This window comes from Pristis pectinata, chromosome 7 (assembly GCF_009764475.1).
Source record: "Pristis pectinata isolate sPriPec2 chromosome 7, sPriPec2.1.pri, whole genome shotgun sequence".
Classification (NCBI taxonomy): Eukaryota; Metazoa; Chordata; class Chondrichthyes; order Rhinopristiformes; family Pristidae; genus Pristis; species Pristis pectinata.
In genome coordinates, this window is record NC_067411.1 from 53,036,847 (window position 1) to 53,051,526 (window position 14,680).

The 14,680-nt window shown below is 42.9% G+C and overlaps 1 protein-coding gene across 2 annotated transcripts in view; it reads right to left on the reverse strand.

Annotated features, from left to right (window-relative positions):
* ift74 (intraflagellar transport 74) overlaps positions 1 to 14,680 on the reverse strand; it is a 207,746-nt gene that overhangs the window by 170,297 nt on the left and 22,769 nt on the right. The window contains exons 4-7 of one of the 2 annotated variants that reach the window (XM_052019230.1): positions 11,590 to 11,703; positions 10,708 to 10,806; positions 10,552 to 10,612; positions 7,827 to 7,886 (exon numbers count right to left, since the gene is read on the reverse strand). In XM_052019230.1, coding sequence (XP_051875190.1) covers positions 7,827 to 7,886; positions 10,552 to 10,612; positions 10,708 to 10,806; positions 11,590 to 11,703 — 334 coding nt within the window. The remainder of the gene's footprint in view (positions 1 to 7,826; positions 7,887 to 10,551; positions 10,613 to 10,707; positions 10,807 to 11,589; positions 11,704 to 14,680) is intronic. The other variant, XM_052019231.1, reaches the window with a different exon arrangement.

The window sequence follows — 14,680 nt, forward strand, 5'->3', positions numbered from 1 at the left end:
CTCTAAACCAGGCAGCATCCTGGTAAATCTCCTCTGCACTCTTTCCAACGCTTCCACATCCTTCCTATAATGAGGCGACAGGAACTGGACACAGTACTCTAATTGTGGTCTAACCAGAGTTTTGTAGAGCTGCATCATTACCTCGCGGCTCCAAAACTTGATCCCATGACTTATGAATGCTAACATCCCATACGCTTTCTTAACTACCCTATCCACCTGTGAGGCAACTTTCAGGGATCTGTGGATATGAACTCCCAGATCCCTCTGCTCCTCCTCACTACCTAGACTCCTACCATTAACTTTGTACTCTGCCTTGGAGTTTGTCCTTCCAAAGTTTACCACCTCACAATTCTCCGGATTGAACTCCATCTGCCACTTCTCAGCCCAGCCATGCATCCTATCAACGTCCCTCTGCAATCTTTTACAATCCTCCACACTATCCACAACACCACCAACCTTTGTGTCATCTGCAAACTTGCCAACCCACTCTTCCACCCCCTCATCCAAGTCATTAATAAAAATCACAAGAAGCAGAGGTCCCAGAACCGATCCTTGTGGGACACTGCTAGTCACAGCCCTCCAATCAGAATGCACTCCCTCCACCACAACCCTCTGCTTCCAACAGGCTAGCCAATTCTGAATCCACACAGCCAAGCTTCCCTGGATCCCATGCCCTCTGACCTTCTGAAGAAGCCTACCATGTGGAACCTTGTCAAATGCCTTACTAAAATCCATGTAGACCACATCTACTGCACTACCCTCATCAATCTGCCTGGTCACCTCCTCAAGGAACCCTATCAGGCTTGTGAGACATGATCTTCCCTTCACAAAGCCATGCTGGCTGTCCTGGATCAGACCATGATTCTTGAAATGCCCATAGATCCTATCTGTAAGAATCCTTTCCAACAGCTTGCCCACCTCAGGCGTAAGGCTCACTGGTCTATTATTCCCTGGACTACCCCTACTACCTTTTTTGAGTAAGGGAACAACATTTGCCACCCTCCAATCCTCCAGTACCATTCCCGTGGACAATGAGGACACAAAGATCCTAGCCAACGGTTCAGCAGTCTCCTCCCTCACCTTGCAGAGCAGCCTGTGGAATATTCCGTCAGGCCCAGAGGACTTATCTGTCCTAAGATTTTCTAACAGCTCCAACACATCCTCCCTCTTGATTTCTACATGCTCCAGAAAATTAATCTTTCCAACACTGTCCTCAGCGTCATCAAGGCCCCCCTCCTTGGTGAATACATTGAGGACCTCAACCACTTCCACAGCTTCCAGGCACATCTTCCCAATTTACACTCGCAAGTTCTAGCCTTATAGCCTCATAATTTGCCCTTCCCCAATTAAATATCTTCCTGTCCTCTTTGCTCCTATCCTTGTCCATGACAATGCTAAAGGTTATGGAGCAATGGCCACTGTCCCCCAAGTGCTCACCCACTGAGAGATCTGTCAACTGACCCGGTTCATTACCTAATACTAGATTCCCTCTAGTCAGCCTGTCAACACACTATGACAGGAATCCGTCCTGAACACACTTTACAAACTCTGCCCCATCTACACCTTTGGCAGTTGAAGTCTCCCATGATAACAACCCTGTTATTCTTGCATCTTTCCAAAACCTGCCTCCCAATCTGCTCCCCAGTATCCTTGCTGCTACCAGGGGGCCTATAGAAAACTCCCAGTAGAGTAACTGCTCCTTTCTTGTTCCTAACTTCCACCCATACTGACTCTAGAGAGGATCCTTCTACATTATCCACCCTTTCTGCAGAAGATTAAGATGTGGAGATACATGATCACTTGGTAGTCTGGATCCAGAATTGGCTTGCCTATAGAAGGCAGAGGGTAGTGGTGGAAGGGTGTTATTCTGGCTTGAAATCTGTGACTAATGGTGTTTTGCAGGGATCGGTGCTAGGGCCTCTGTTGTTTGTAAGTGCCTTGGATGAAAATCTAGATCAGTGGGTTCATAAGCTTGCAGATGACACAAAGATTGGTGGAGTTGTGGACAGTGTAGTGGGCTGTCAAAGGATACAGCAAAATATAGATGTTACAGTTGGTATGCAGTTAATGGTAAAGTACACAGTTAATGGGAGGAACCCTCGTAGCATTAATGAATAGAGGGATCTTGGGGTCCAAGTCCATAGCTCTCTGAAAGTGGCCACGCAAGTAGATAGCATGGTAAAGAAGCAGTATGGCATGATTGGTTGGGGCATTGAATACACGAGTAAGGAAGTCATCTTGCAGCTATATAAAACTTCAGTTAGGCAATTCTGGCCACCCCATTACAAGACGAATGTTGAAGATTTGCAAAGGGTACAGAAGAAGTTTACCAGAAGCTGCCTGGATTAGAGGATATGAGCTTTAAGGAGAGATTGTAGAAACAGGTTTTTTTACTCTAGAGTGTCAGAGGCTGAGTGGAGACTTAATAGAAGTTTATAAAATTATGAGAGGCATAGATAGGGTAGACAGCCAGGGTCTTTTTCCCAAGGTAGACCTGTCGAATATTAGAGGACATGCACTTAAGGTGAGAGGGGTAAAGTTTAAAGGCGATGTTCAGGGCAAGTCTTCTTTTTAAAACAGAGTGGTAGGTGCCTGGAAGAGGCTGCCAGGGGTTGTGGTGGAAACAGATAGGATAGTGGCATTCAAGAGGCTATTAGATAGATAAATAAATATGGAAAATGGGTGATGTATAGGCAGAAAAGATTTGGCTTAATTCAGCATTGTGTTCGGCGCAGACATCATGGACCAAAGGGCCTCTTCCTGTGTCGTACTGTTCTATTAAAATGGAAGTATTAGATGCCCAAGTGGACAAATGATGAATGCATCCCCAAAGTGAGATACATTCCAGGCTGTTAAGATGGGCAAGGGAACAGATTCTTGGGGCCCTGAAAATGTTTAAATTTTCGCCTTCCACAGGTGAGGTGCCAGATGGCAGTGAATGTGTTTTTCCTTGTCTTCTCATTGTATGGAATGCATGCAAAACAAATTTGTTTCACTGTACCTTGATACGTGTGACAATAATAAACCAATTTACATTTATTCTGGAAGGAAAAGCAATTCTAATAGGGAAGTTAATAGAAAAAAAACTCTTAAGGACAGGATTAATCAGCATTTGGAAAGACTGTGACAAATCAAAGATAGTCAGCATGGCTTTGTTAGGAAACAATGCTGTCTGTCCAATTAGAATTTTTCAAAGAGGTAATAAAATGAGGGACTGTAGTTGATGCAGTCTACATAGACTTCAAAGGCCTTTGACAAGGTCCCACACAGAAAGGTGGTCCAAAAGGTTCGAGCTCATGGGATCCAAGGCAAGTTGACAGCTTAGATCCAAATTGTCTTGGGTTTAAGAGGCATAGAAAAACAGTATAGAAAACAAGCTGCTGGAGAAACTCAACAGACATGGCAGCATCTGTGGAGGCAAAGGGATGGTCGACTTTTTGTGTCGAGACCCTGCTTCAGGACTGGTGTAAAATTGGTTTTGTGATTGGAAGCCAGTGACCAGTGGTGTAATATAGCGATCAGTGCTGGGACCCACACAGTAACGATCTGCATACAAATGTAGGAGATACGAGTCAATACAATGCAAACAACACAAAAACTGCTGGTAAGAGGATAGTCTTGCATTATAGGATGATATTGATCATTTGGTAAGAATGACAGAGCATTGGCAAATGGAATTTAATCCACTTAAGTGCTAGGTGTTACTCTTTGGAAGGACAAATATGGGTAGCACATATATTATGAATGGTATCAAAAGAAGTATCCCTGACCTGAAACGTCAACTGATGCTGCTTGCCTGCTGAGCTCGTTCAACATTTTCTGTTTTTGTTTCAGATTACAACACCTGCAGTTTTATTACTATGAATGGTAGGCCCTTGGAAATATTGAGGAATAAAGGGACCTTGGTGTACAAATCCTAGAGACATGAAGATAGCTTCTTATCTAAATACAAGCCTCTTATTTTCATTAACCTGGTTGTTGAATGTATGAGCAGGGATGTTATGGTACAACTCATTAAACAGTGTAGGTCACAGTTGGAATACTGTGTGCAGTTCTGGTTGCTGCACACTGGGAAGGACGTGATTGCACCAGAAAGGGTGCAGAGGAGTTTCACCAGAATGTTGCCTCGGATGGAGCATTTCAGTTAAGAGGAGAGACTCAGTGGATATAGTTTGCTTTCCTGAAAGCAGAGGAAGCTGATGGGGTCATAGTGGAAGTATAATGTTTCCCCATAGCAGAGGTTTTAAAATGTGAAAACATTGGTTTAGGGAAGGAGATGAGTATAAATGGTACTTGCTTGTTGGCATGGAAATGGGGGTCAAAGAGTCTGTTTCTGTCATGTATCATGTCTGGAAGTTTGCTGAAGTTGAAGTCCCAATGTTGGTACATTTGGTAATTAAAGAGGTATGAGAGAGGAACTGGCCAAAGTTGATTGGAAGAGGACCCCAGCAGGGATAACAGTACAGCAGGAGTTTCTGGGAATAATTCGGAAGGCACAGGATCATTTCATCCCAATGAAGAAGCATTCTAAAGGAAAAATGAGGCAACCATGACTGACAAAAGAAGTCAAAGACAGCATTAAAGCAAAAGAGGGGGCACACAATATTGCCATCTTTGGGGGGGGGGGAAGCTCGAGGATTGGGAAGCATTTAATAAACAACAGAATGCAACTAAAAAAACAATAAGGGGAGAAAAGATGAAAAATGAAGGTAAGCTAGCCAATAATATAAAAGAGGATACTACAAATTTTTTTCAGATTTATAAAGAGTAAAGGAGAGACAAGAGTGGACGTTGGACCACTGTAAAATGATGCTGGAGAGGTAGTAATGGGGAACAAAGAAATGGTGGACGAACTGAATAAGTATTTTGCGTCAGTCTTCACTGTGGAAGACACCAGCAACGTGCCAGAAATTCAAGGGTCGGGGGCAAAAGTGAGAGTAGTTGCTATTACTAAGGAGAAGGTGCTTGGGAAACTGAAAGGTCTGAAGGTTGCTAAGTCACCTGGACCAGATGGACTACACTCCAGGGTTCTGAAAGAGGTAGCTGAAGAGATTATGGAGGCATTAGTAGTGATCTTTCAAGAATCACTAGATTCAGGAATGGTTCCAGAGGACTGGAAAATTGCAAATGTCACTCCACTCTTTAGGGAGGGAGGGAGGCAAAAGATAGGAAATTATAGGCCAGTTAGCCTGACTTCAGTGGTTGGTAACATGTTGGAGTTCATTACTAAGGATGAGGTTTCGGGGTATTTGGAAACACATGATAAAATAGGCCGAAGTCAGCATGGTTTCCTCAAGGGGAAACCTTGCCTGACAAATCTGTTGGAATGCTTTGAGGAAGTAACAGACAGGATAGACAAAGGAGAGTAGGTGGATGCTGTTTACTTGGATTTTCAGAAGGCCTTTGACAAGGTGTCGCACATGAGGCAGCTAAAAAAAAGGAGGCCATATTACAGGAAAGGTACTAGCATGGATAGAAGATTGGCTGACTAAGTAGAAGGCAAAGAGTGGGAATAAAGGGTGCCTTTTCTGGTTGGATGCTGGTGACTAGTGGTGTTCCACAGGGGTCAGTGTTGGATCTGCTACCTTTCACATTTTGTGTTAATGATCTGGATGAAGGAATTGATGGCTTTGTGGCCAAGTTTGCAGATGATACAAAGATAGGTGGAGTGGCAGGTAGTGTTGAGGAAGCAGGGAGTCTGCAGAAGGACTTGGACAGGTTGGGAGAATGAGCAAAGAAACGGCAGATGGAATACAGCATAGGGAAGTATATGGTAATGCACTCTGGCAGAAGGAAAAAAGGTCGAGACTATTTTCTAAACAGGGAGTGAATTCCGAAATCGGAGGTGCAAAGGGACTTGGGAGTCCTAGTGAAGGTGTAAAAGTCGACCCACACTGTAATAATTCAGACAACAGCAGAACCAAAGAAAATACGATTAATGCTTTATTAGTTTAACACTAGCAGGAGTGAGGGATACAGAGAAAGAGTAAACAGTATAACCCAAGCTCTGTACTGAACCCACTCAAAGATGCCCCGGTTAGTGTGTACTTTTATACCCCCTTCGTGAGAAACCTTCGTGGGAAGTTGCACTTACTCTGGCAATTGCTTACAGCAAGCTTTTAGCAAAACAAGATATGTCTAAAAAACTTATTTCTTTTCTCACCCACACCTGGATCTACTTCCAGCCATAACTATAGTCACCCCATGGCTGACGTAATTTCATATCATGGGAAGAATAGTTGACTCTGAGAAGAATAGCTGCATACCATTAACCCTTACATTGCCAGCTATTAACCTTTGCATTCTCAGTTATCTTTTACAAAGGATTACCTAATGGTTAACTTGCAGGTTGTCAGTAGTAAAGAAGGCAAATGTAATGTTAGCATTCATTTCAAGAGGACTGGAATATAAAAGCCAAGATGTAATGCTGACGCTTTATAAGACATTGGTCAGACCACATTTGGAGTACTGTGAGCACATTTGGGGCCCTATATGTAAATAAGGATGTGCTGGTGCTTGAGAGCATCCAGAAGAGGTTTACAAGAATGATCACAGGTATGAAAGTGTTAACATGAGGAGCTTTTGATGGCTCTGGGCCTATAATCTCTGGAGTTTAAAGGATGAGGAGGGATCTCATTGAAACCTACTGAATATTGAAAGGCCTGGATAGAGTGGACGTAGAGAGGATGTTTCCAGTAGTGGGAGTCTAGGACCATGGGACACAGCCTCAGAATAGAAGAGCGTTCCTTTAGAACAGAGATGAGGAAGAATTTCTTTAGCCAGAGGGTGGTGAATCTGTGAAATTCATTGCCACAGGCAGCTGTGGAGGCCAAGTCATTGGGTATATTTAAAGCAGAGGTTGATAGTTTCTTGATTAGTAAGGACGTCAAAGGTTATGGGAAGAAGGCAGGAGAATGAGGTTGACAGGGAAAAATAAATCAGCCATGTTCAAATGGTGGAGGTGACTCGATGGACCAAATGGCCCAATTCTGCTCCTATGTCTTATGCTTTTATGATTGTATATGTGACAGTAATTGCCCAAGCAGTAAATCCAAGATCCATGGGAAGAGCAGAAGAATCTCTCCAGGTTTTCTGAAAAAGGATATGGGTGGTACTACTTCAGAACTGAAATGGAAGTAAGTCACCATGAGTCCCCAGAGATTGCTTAAGAAGACAACAATATCCATAAAGTCACACAGCCTGAAAACAAGCCCTTTGGCTAACTGAGTTGGTGCCAACCATTAAGCAGTCAATGACATTAATCCTAAACAAATCCCATGTTATTCCCCCCAAATTATCGTCAGCATTATTCAGATTCTACCACTCGCCTACACATCAGTGACCTAACTGACCCACACATTTTTGCGTAGTGAGAGACCCACAACAAATGACCCACAACAAACCCACACTGTACAAGAAGAACATGCAAATTCCACACAGACAGCACCAAAGGTCAGGGTTGAACCCAGGTCGCTGGAGCTGTGAAGCAGTGGCTCTACAAGCTGTGCCACTGTGCTGCTGAAGGTCAGCTTGCAATGGTGGGGTGGGGGTTAAAAAAAAGGTAAATTTAAAAAAGCAAATTTCTGCCAAGTCACGATGCAGTTTCTTGTATACAATGTATAAAATTATATTCCATGTGTTCTATTCAAAAGTAACAGAAATATAAGTGATTAGTAAAATGAGAAGGTTTGATTTACTTTACCTGCAGTATTTTCTAATGGAATAAACATTAAAACAAACTACTGTCAAGGAAATCAACATGGAAAATTCTTCAAATAAGCATAAAAAGATGGACTTTCATTCTTGCTGGAAATTAAAATACTTACCATGTTATAGTCATTCATAACTTCCTCCATTTCAGTATTGGTATTCAGCTTATCTACCAGCTAAAGCAAAAGCACAAAATAAAGACAGAAGATGTCAAAAAAGAACAGTCATCCATTTACATAGTGACACGAGAGACTGTAGATGATGGAAATCTGGAACAACAAACACAAAATGCTGGAGGAACTCAGCAGGTCAGGCAGCATCTATGGAGAGAAATGAACAGTCAATGTTCTGGGCCGAGACACTTCATCAGGATTGGAAAGGAAGAGGGCAGAAGCCAGAATAAAAGGGTAGGAGGAGGGCGATGAGCATGAGTTGGCAGGTAATAGGTGAGTCCAGGTGAGGAGGGGGAAGGTAGGTTGGGGGGGGTGGTGCAGGTGAGAGGGAATGATGTAAGAAGCTGGTAGGTGGAAGGGGAAAAGGGCTGAAGAAGAAATCTGATAGGAGAGGACTATAGACCATGGAATAAAGGGAAGGAGATGGGCAAGTCGTGAGGGTGGGGGGGAGGGTAAAGAGAAGGGGTGATGGGGACACAGGAAAGAGGGAAAACAAAGGGGGGGAATGGGAAAACAGAGGGGAGTGGTTACCGGGAGTTAGAGAAATCAGTGATGCTGTCAGGTTGGAGACTACCAAGCCAGAATATGAAGTCTCTGGTGTCTGGCCAACCTGCGTCTGGCCTCAAAGTGGCAGTAGAGGAGGCCGTGGAAAGACCTGTCAGTGTGGAAATGCGAAGTGGAATTAAAATGGCTGGCAACAGGGAGATCCTGGCTGTTACAGCAGATGAAGCAAATGTACTCTTTGAAGCTGTCCGCCAATCTGCATAGGGTCTGACCGATGGAGAGGAGGCTGCACCGGGAGCACTGGTCGCAGTAAATGACCCTGATGGATTCTCATGTGAAGTGCTGCCTTAATGGAAAGACTGGTTAGGGCACTGAATGGTGGTGAGGGAACTAAATGGTGGTGAGGGAGGAGGTGTAGGGGCAGGTGTGACACTTTGCACTGTTGCAGGGATAAATGCCTACAACTGTGCAAAGTTGGAGGAGCATCACCTCATATTCTAGCTTGATTGTCTCCAACCTGACAGCATCAACACTGATTTCTCTAACTTCCAGTAACCACACCCCTCTGCCCCACCCCTTTGTTTTTCCTCTTTCCTGTGGCCCCTTCCCTTTCCCCTCCCCTGCCAACTCATGCCCACCTCCTTCCTTTTATTCCATGGCTTACTATCCTCTTCTATCAGATTCCTTCTTCAGCCCTTTGCCTCTTCCACTGATCACCTCCAGCTTCTTACATCATTCCCTTTCACCACCCCCCGCCTTCCCACACCTACTTACCTTCCCCTCTCACCTGGACCCGCCTATTAGCTGCCAGTTCTTGCTCTTCCCCCTCCCCTACCCTGTTATTCTGGCTTCTGCCCTCTTCTATTCCAGTCTCGATGAAGGGTCTCGGTCAGAAAGGTCCATAGATGCTGCCTGACCTGCTGAGTTCCACCAGCTTTTTGTGTTTGTTGCTCCATTTACATGGTGCCTTTTACCACCACAGTATATATCAAAACACTTCAAAGCCATCATAAAAACTAATTAATAAACAAAAATTGAAAAGATTAGCAGCAAATTAGTGCACACAGAATTCCTACAAGCAACTGCAATAATGATCAGATCATCTGTTGTTTATTAATATTGGTAAAAGGATAGATATCTTTATTAGTCACATGTACATCGAAACACACAGCGAAATGCATCTTTTTGCGTAAGAGTGTTCTGGGGGCAGCCCACAAGTGTCACTACGCTTCTGGCGCCAACACAGTATACCCACAACTTCCTAACCCTTACGTCCTTGGAATGTGGGAGGAAACCCACGCAGACACGGGGAGAACGTACAAACTCCTTACAGACAGCGGCCGGAATTGAACACAGGTCGCTGGCACTGTAATAAGGATTCCCTCCAAACAGGATCTTTCAGTCACTTGGTCAGAAAAATCTCTCAGTTTAATAATTAAATTAAAAAATTGGTTTATTATTGTCATATGTACTGAGGTACAGTGAGAAACTTGTCTTGCATACCGTTCATACAGATCAATTCATTACAACAGTACATTGAGGTGCTACAATAACAGAGTGCAGAATAAAGTATACAGTTAGAGAGACAGTGTAGTGCAGAGACACAATAAGGTGCAAGGTCATAACGAGGTAGATTGTGAGGTCACGAGTCCATCTTATCATACTAGAGAACTGTTCAATAGTCTTTTAACAGTGGAACAGAAGCTGTCATTGAGCCTGCTGGTACATGCTTTCAGGCTTTTGTTATCTTCTGCCCAATGGGAGGGGGGAGAAGAGAGAATGTCTGGGGTGGATGGGGTCTTTGATTATGCTGGCTGCTTTACTGAGGCAGTGAGAAGTGCAGACAGAGTCCATGGAGGGGAGGCTAGTTTCCATGATGTGCTGTGTCCACAGCTCCCAACATCCCTAATACTGCAGGACTTGTTACTACTATCCCAATGAGTCAGCCTAGTTTAACTCCTGGTGCAGAGCTTTACCCCAAGGCCTCAGAAGCAAGTGTGTTATCAAAGAGCCAAAGCTGAAGTGACATCATTATTGTCAAGGGGACATAAACAAAACAACATCAATTTATTATTTTTTATTCTTGTAACACATTTAAAATAATTACAACTGCTTAGATATAACAGACCACTACGTACTTCTCAACAACATTTTGTCCACTCACCATATTGTAATCAGCCAGCTGCCCTTGAAGATCTTTAATTTCTATAGCCAATGCTTCAGCTCTATTAAAAAATATGAAAGTATGTAAAAACAATGCAATCCTGAGCTACTTATTTAATATATACTATTTGTACACATGCAGAAATTATGTTCTCACCTCTTTTCATATGAGAGATAGACAGAATTTTCTTGGTTAAAGGTATCGATTTCCTTTTGCAACTTGCTAACTTCTGTTGTAAGTTCACTGATTTTGGCTCTGTCCAAAAACATCACAAGTTATTCCATCATGAATAATTACATTTTATGTTATTTTAGAAATACCTACAAGCATAAATGGGTGGTTGAATGGTCCGCACAGATTTGGGCCAAGTGCTTCTGTGCTGTGCCATAGAATTTCATATTTATCCAGAAATTCATATTTATCTGTAGCCAACCCTGCAGTAAGTAAAGCATGGTACCTGGGTAGAAAACTTCTATGGCTGTAAATGGCTAAATGAAATCAGCATGTAACAGTTACAATCCAAGATTCTGAAACTGCTAGAATGCAAGGAAGTATGGACTGTAAAATCATTTTCTGTAACCTGACAAATTCCCAGTAACAAAAAATTGATATTGAAGCCTGAAGTTTATGTTGTTGTTTGCACATTGTTACTTTGGATGGTCTGTATTGTGATTTATTTTTTTCCTCTGTAATGCAAAGCTGTGTCATGTGAATGCTTTGTGAAGCCAACAGGATTTCAAGTTGAACTGAAAAATTTGATGAAGTTGGTCATGACAATCAATAGACAGAGCAAACTCACAGATCAATATACGCAATGAAAGAGCACATCAGAAGCAAGAAGGCTCCATAAACCATCAAAGACTGATCAAAGAACCATGTGGGATCTAAACTGTTGTAAGCACCAGAAAATGTAGCAGAGCCACAACCGTAAAATGATGTCGGGTGTCGTAAAATGATGTATGGTGCATTGCTCTCATAGGTATAGCGAATAACGAGATGAACAAATGGGACCGCTTTTAGGGTACAAAGATTGCTTACCTAGTGTATGGAGTTGCAGTGCAAGGGAACTTGATTTGATGGACTTGAGCAGAAAGAGACAGACTCATTCGAGTGATCACCAGCTCTTCTGCACCCTCTGCAAAGCCACCAGCACTGAGTGGTGATTAAAATCCAAGAGTTTATGTGAACATAGAACAGTGCAGCACAAGAATAGGCCCTTCGGACCACAATGTCTTTGCCACCCATTATGGCAATCCAAAAGAATCCCATCTGCCTGCACACGGTCTGTATTCCTCCATTCCCTGCCCATTCATGTGACTATCTAAATGCCTCAGTGTTACTATCGTATCTGCTTTCACTACTTCCCCTGGCAGTGCATTCCAGGCACCCAGCTGCTCTCTGTGTTTAAAAAAAAGATGCCTCATAAATCTTCTTAAAACTTTCCCTCTCTCACTTTAAAGTTATGCCCTTTATTTGACATTTCCACCCTGAGAAAAAGACTCCATCTACCCTATCCATACCTCTCATAATTTTATATTCTTAATGTTTTATATACTTATATGTGGATAGTCTTTGCAGTTAAAGAAAACTGTGTTGTGTGTGAAAATGCATGAAAATTTTTGAATGTTATTTTTCCTAGAACAAACTATTAAAATAACTTCTGGTTGTACTGCCTGTGAGACTTGACTGGTTTTAGTCAAATATAGTAGTTTAAGTTGAATCATAGTATTAGAGGGGTGATGTGGATTCAGTATACACCTAACTTGAATTTTTTTTAAAATCTAATGGAAATATTACAGGCTCTGTGAACAGGAGTGAGAACAATACCAGACAGCATCCTGTGTCACATTATGAGAGCAAGGAGCTTTAAGAAACAGAATAAGAAATAAAAAAATAAACTGCTGGAAGAACTCAGCGGGTTAAACAACATCTCTGCAGCACTCTGAGTCCTGAAACAGGGTCTCAACCCAAAATGTCGACCATCACCTTTGCCACCAAAGATGCTACTTGACCCACTGAGTTATTCAAGCAGTTTATATTTTTAATCCAGATTCCTCCATCTTGCATATAGAACATGGAACAGTACAGCACAGGAACAGGCCCTTCTGTCCACAATATCTGTACCGACCATGATGCCAAATTAAACAAAACCTATCTGCCTGCACATGATCCATGTCCTTCCATTCCCTGCATGTTCATGTGCCTGTCCAAGTGCCTCTTAAAAGCTACTAATAGTATGCTTCCACCACCACCCCTGGCAGCGTGTTCCAGGCACCTACCACCCTCTGTGTAAAAGCACTTACCCCACACATCTTCTTTAAAGTTTGTCCTCCATGTCCTCTCATATTTGACATTTCTACCCTGGGACACAAGACTCTATCTATGCCTCTCATAATTTTATATACTTCTATCAGGTTTCCCCTTAGCCTCCAATGCTCCAGAGGAAACGATCCAACTTGTCTGTCTTTGCCTTATAGCTGATACTCTCTAATCCAAGCAGCATCTTAGTGAACCTCTTCTGCATCCTCTCCAAAGCCTCCACATCCTTAGTGTAATGAGGTGACCCGAAATGCACACACAACCACAAATGCGACATAACCAAAGTTTTATACAGCTGCAATAAGACTTCCTGACTCTTCTACTCAATGCCCAACAGATGAAGGCAAGCATATCATGCACCTTCTTTACCACTAAATGTGCTTCAGTACAAAAATGAACTGAAAAATGAATTCAAAAAATCTTATACACAATAGAGGTGCTTGATTCCCATAGTGTCTGTGCCAGCTCTCGTACAGATTTGTCTAATCCCTCATTTTTCATCAATCCACTGTTTATCATTTATATATCCAATGTTCCTCTGAAGGGTACCATTGAACCTACTTACACAACATTTTTCCAGATATAGTAAAAACTTTGGTGGTGCAGAACTGACACGTTTATTGGGTGATATCTCCATTAATACCCAAAGACGCTTTAAATTTACTTTTTTTTAAATGTTACACTGTAATACATTTTCCAGTGAACTCAATGAGCGCAAAGGGAACAGGCAGCCTGGCAAGTCCACAGGCAGCACGGGAACCAGGGCTCCTGGCAGGTCCAAAGTGATGACACCAAAGTGATTGGTGAGATTTCCAAGGCAGAAGAAGGTGCAGAACACTGCAACAACTATATTGGCTAATTGGGAGACCAAGCAGCCAACAACACGGGGGCCGGATATAGCAGAGCGGGCAGTGTGTGAGTGGGCAGGCTTTGGCTCAAAAGGCTTCGGCAAGAAGAGGCTGATTAAGTGGCCCAGGTAAAAGTGGGTAAGGTCCTTTAATTTCCCTTTCCTAAATTGCTTAGTAGTCCTATAATTATAATTTAAGTAACATTAATTAGATAATAACAACAAAGCATATTTATTTAAAAAAATATATATATAACTAATTAAATAAAGTCAAGATGCAGGGTTAGGTGATGTGTTGCAGCTGCATAATGTGGTGCAGGTGGACCCCATTGTGGCTCCTGGTGACCACATCTATAGCAAGTTTTGGTTACTTGATGAACTCCAGTTCAAAGTTGATGAGCTAGAATCTGAGTTTCAAACATTGTGACGCATCAGAGAGGAGGAAAATTACCTGGGTGCTGTCTTTCAGGAGACAGGTAGAGGGATCCAGGAGGTAGTGCTGAAGGAGCCTCAGCCCTTGAACTTGTCTAACGGGCTTGAGATTCTAGCTGTGTAGACGCGAGTGGGGGCTGTAGACAGATGAGCAACCCAACCATACACTGTGGTTCAGGGTGCCATTCAAGAGGGGGCAGAAAAGAGAAATGTAGTTGTAATTGTATATACTATAGTCAGAGGAATAGACACTGTCACCAGGATAGAGAACCCGGACAACTGTATTGCCCACCTGGTGTCCAGATTCAGGATATCTTATCTGGCCTGCACAAGAATTTAGAGTGGAAGAGGAACTTCAGCTCAGAATTGATGAGCTGGAGTCGCAGCTTCAAACTCTGTGAAGCATCAGGAAGGGAGAGAGTTATGTAGCTACTGTGCATCGGGAGACAGTCACCCCCCCCCCCCCCCTTAGAGCAGGTACTTCTGGGGTCTAGGAAGTAGATAGAAGGGTGATTGTCAGGGGAGAGAAAA